Source organism: Glandiceps talaboti, chromosome 14 (assembly GCF_964340395.1).
Source record: "Glandiceps talaboti chromosome 14, keGlaTala1.1, whole genome shotgun sequence".
Classification (NCBI taxonomy): domain Eukaryota; kingdom Metazoa; phylum Hemichordata; class Enteropneusta; family Spengelidae; genus Glandiceps; species Glandiceps talaboti.
Window position 1 is genome coordinate 19,860,076 of NC_135562.1, and position 5,104 is coordinate 19,865,179.

At 37.9% G+C, this 5,104-nt stretch overlaps 1 protein-coding gene across 1 annotated transcript; it reads right to left on the reverse strand.

Moving 5' to 3' along the window:
• Nucleotides 1-359: 359 nt before the first annotated feature.
• On the reverse strand, nucleotides 360-2,515 carry LOC144445395 (uncharacterized). The gene is made up of 3 exons (XM_078134933.1): nucleotides 2,250-2,515; nucleotides 842-953; nucleotides 360-497 (listed from the first exon to the last, which is right to left on the reverse strand). Exons 1-3 carry the CDS (start codon nucleotides 2,513-2,515, stop codon nucleotides 360-362), a joined length of 516 nt encoding a protein of 171 aa, XP_077991059.1.
• Nucleotides 2,516-5,104: the final 2,589 nt, after the last annotated feature.

Sequence of the window (5,104 nt, forward strand, 5' to 3'; positions counted from 1 at the left end):
ATTCTTACAGATCACTGCACAAATTTGGATGTATGGAAAATCAGTAGAAGTATTGTAAACAATGTAAACACCCAAAATATAATAGGGATGTTGTTATAGCATTATGCTAGTATGGTTTTACCACTAGGGTGTGATTAGAGGATACTATACACACACACACACGTATGAAAATGTGGCATTTACATAGATAAAAAAAGCTTCAACAAAAAAATCACTCGCTGTGTTGGAAACCAACAAAATAAAAGTCATCTTCAATGCCAGGTGGAGGGAAATGTGCACGGATACAGGAAACGGCACAACTTGGTAAAACAACTCGTATATGCCTACCTAGCCATCCCCATGCCCACCTAGCAAGTTGTCTATAGGCAACATGTCGATTTTTTATGGTATGGTCCTTCTATGGGGTCATCATATTGTTGTCTATATTGCAGCCAGGCAACTTCTAGCACCCAATGGTTCGTACACAAAGCAAGAAACCCAGGATGTTCTGTAATACACTGTAATCATACAAGAAAGACACACATGTAGTAATGACAATTGTGAAATGTTTCTATTTTATGCTTTCAAATTACGCAATGATGCTCACTCTGTAACATAACACACCTTTGACTGTAAATGTATTTTTCTGTTCTGACTTAAGGCACGTAGGGCCGGTGGCCTATAGTGCAAAATAAAGATTATTATTATTATTATTGTGAAATGTGAGAATAATACAACACATTTGAATAAAAATCTGGAAACACATTAAAAAGATTTTGTAGAGTTCAAGAACTGATAACACATTTGAAACTGCAGAACATCAGATGTATAGACAACTACATATACAGACACTAAGCCGTACCTCTGGAAATGGTTCTTCAATATCTGCTTGTAGTTTTGCTGATATGTTGGGTATCTCCCTGCAACATACATTCTGACCATGTGGCATGATTTGACAGTGATGGCAAGTACACCTGTAGAAAATAAAATATATGTATATTTCAAACTACTCGCCAAATATTGAATGGCATGCAGGTAAAAGGTAAGCTCATTACAATGAAACACAATGGATTATACATGAATACAATGATGCTACACTACAGGGGGCCCAGGAATCGTTTTACAATCAAAAAGAAGAAGACAAATGAACAGGCCAATAAACTAGCAAACAGACACTACATGTTTATTTATTTTTTGTTTGTTAGTTTGATTGTTGTAACACGGTACCTGGGCCCCCTGTGGCTACACATGCTCCAAGTAATTATCTCGGAATGGTAACCAAGTTAATATTTATCCAATATACTGCAGCTTACTTTTGACGGCCCTTTCACTAAATATTGACAATTACAAGTGAGCATGTAGACGATGTTGCGTCCTGGTGTATTATATTACGACACTGGCAACGATCTTTTGTTGGCTGTGATTACGAGTTTTGAATTGAATTGAAAGTTATTTCACCAGATAAGAAACATAAATTATTACATTTTCAAAGTATATACTAGTATAACGTTACGAGCTGGTAGCCAATAATGGGAAATTTTACTTGCGATAGCAACATCTACGTTCCGGCCAATATCGCCGCGCTGATGAATAACAAAAAGAAAACACGCGCATACGTATTATATACAAGTGCATTGCACTTCCTTTTAGACATATTCATGACCTTATTGTATGACTTTGGTTTCCTTGTCAGTGGATGAAGACCAGTCATTTATAAATGCAAAATGTAATGCATTGTTCGCAGGGTTGAGAGCAGATCATAATGTGACTGATAGTGAGAACAGAGCCAGAGGTTCGTCGGGCTGTATACTATCGTGTTCTCCGTAGTGTGTCTAAGACTTAGGTCAGTGTGCTCTACCTAGCGATAGCGGAAGACATCGCCCAGCTACCCTGGAACGCAGTGTATGCTCAGTGATCACCGTCAATAAATTATTTAGCCATTCCTGAACTGTTCTGATTTTTTCTGGTAATGGCGATTTCACAAAACCCTTTAAAGATTGACAACCGATCAGACCTTCAATTACACAGACTTTCACGTGAAGTACGGGTGTATATGAATGGCGGTTCAAACACCGGCAGTTAGCGTACGTGTCACACACACACACACACACACACACACACACACACTGTGTAGTCAGTAAGTACAGTCTATATAACCCCACTACTAAATAGTACTACTGTTACGATCTCAATGGGACAACTACTTTCGACCCAGTTTTTTCCTTCATAGTGCTAATTTAAAATATCTACTTTTTATTATCATAACTTACCAGTCAGTATTATTAAATCTGTCGACAATGACATCGTCATTGTCGTCGCCACCATCAACGACCATCTGCAGCTGGGGATTGTTGTTGTTTGGCTGTGGTTGTGGTAGTGGTTCGTACATATACGGTACAATACAGGCATCCCCCACTACCACATCTTCTTCGTCATCACTAGTACTGCCTGTATTGTTATTATTTTCAATTTCAACCTCTAAATATTCGAATGTGGTTCCACTGGAATCACTATCGCTTGTTGCGTAATCGGACATATTTGAAGTTGGTTCTGGTTGTGACGTCATGAAATACATAAACAACTTCGGCAATTTCCGGGATTTTCCAAAAAAATCAATTTTTCGTTATTAATCTGGTACTTTTGTCAAAAATGTCATACAAATCTTTAATCACCTATAAAAACTTCGTCATTTGCAGGCAAAAAGTCGGAAACTTTTGAAACCTATTTACATACACTTTAAAGTGGCTTTCGTTCAGGACCGAAGAAAACTTTCGATAGACATCACACGCACTCATTGATTCCCTCTATACCAGTCCATCAAATCGGGGTTTGCATCGATCACGCTATTACGAGAATAGTTGAAAAATTGATAACATTGCGTATTGTGAAGTCCTCTCGTTTGGCATCCGAAATTTCAGGAAAGGAAGGGATCGAAAGAAGGAACGCTAGTCTATTACATCTCGTGGAAAATCTTCGCAGTAGAGGAGTGAAGAGTGGTCATTTTGACGTGAAGATTGATTCAAAGGGAAATCTTGACCAACCTTTATCATTCAATAAATCAGATGCAAGGGTCATAATTGCAGATATTTAAGATTTTGGTGAGGGGCCAGACATCAACAATGTACTCTATGGAGTGGCATCAAATAAACCCCAACCACAACTGAATGAATTCTTAGTACGAAAACTTGCAATTGATTTACAGGATACACATACACTAACGGAATATGAACTAGAGGGACTTATACTCCACCATTTAAATGCTATGTACAAAATCGCGAGAAAAGATCCACAACCACAAATTAAGGATGCCAAATCGCAATTTTCAATGGACGCCAATGACTATACATGGGGTTTGACCGATGAAGATATTGATAGATATATACACCATGCCGATCTATTTCACGCTCTTTTCATTCACCACCATGGAGCACGGCATTTCACACCTTACATAATGAAAATGGTTGATGTCGTACCATTACTGCTAAGGACCCTTCCCTTCAAATCGTTGATGAGACTATCGACAGAGGGTGGCGAGCATACCAATTACGCCCACACATTTTTTCCATCGTACTTCAAGGGGTGGCGGTCATCACAAAACCGACTCTGTATGTTTGCTTTTCTAGTCGAGGTATCGTCAACTACGGCATCGAATTTCAAAGTACGCAAGTAGTTCAGATCCAGTCAAAAGACGCGTTGCTGAAAAATTCGAAGAATATGTCAATCGTAATATTGCTGCTGCTAAAATCCAAAGGGCATTCAAACGTCACTTAGCCAACAAACCAGAAAAACAACCAAAAATGAGTACCGATGAAAGAAAGAAAGACAAGGAAGTACACCATGATAGCAACGAGTATAAATTATTTGCAAAGCGTAACTTTCTTATTCACGGTAGAATACCAGGAAAATGAAAAAGGATGAATTTGCTACAACGATCGAAAAACATGGTGGCCATGTTATCAACAGATGTCCCCCAGAAGGTGTAAACATGGCTGTAACGATTGTAACCTCTCAAAGTGAGCTGGATAAAGACAGTCCGTCTGATACTATCTCTACATCATTCAGGAGGAATTGGGACTTTGTTGGTCATGACTTCATATTTGATTCACTGCAGAATAACTTGGATGAAAACCTTGACAAATACCACCTGAACACAGACAAGTTATCAATGGCTCCGTTGACATGGATTTGCAGTTCTGCAGCGATAACGCCAGAGCAACAACACTTTGGGTAAGATCTAAACCTATCTCTACGAGTCTAGAATGTGATTTGTTAAAGAGTAACTAAAGCCAGTTTGGCAAGAAAATATACAGGGAATCGATTTCAAAGTAAATTATCACAACTTTACCCTTTTGCACTTAAAAGTATGTCGAGTCGGTTATTGGAAATACTATTTTTTATTTCGCCTATGTTACGTCATAGATTTGTTATACAAGTTTGATTCGTCAGATAACTTAATATCAGTCAAACAAATCAACCTTGTGTATATGTAAAGAATATAGAGTGAAAATGTTGATGTGTATAATTGATATCAATGATTGGTTACATTTCAGAAAAAGTATTTCTGGAATAACGAGGATACGGAAGACACTAAACTTGTCTGGAAAACGGAAACGAATCAGCGACAACAACTCGACGAACAATAGCTGTACAAACGATGAAGGTAAGAAACAGTGTACACTTGATACTAAGTTTGATACAGATTGCAATTGATATACATTTCCTTACAACGATAATTTTGTTAAGGCTGTACAAGTATATCTTGCATTTTGTGTGATTATGTACTCCAAGTCTTCGCGGAATCATGATAGTATGATGATAAACCAAATCATTCAAGAAATAAACGCCTGTGTTATAATGATTAATGTAAATTTAAATGCCCCCCCCCCCCCATTTTTCACGTGATACTTAAAACACGTGAAAGCCGTCAAGGTCAATGCTCATCGCCGTCATTTGTGCTAAAACTGAGTGTCGATATGTGGAAACGGGCGAATAAAACCACAGAAACGACGTGAAGATTCAATAAAAAGTATGATGACTGGTAAATACAATTTCCCGTTGAAAGAATGTTTTGCAGGGATAAAAAATGTTTCAAACTTTGATTCCTATTACGAACTAAAACAAATGA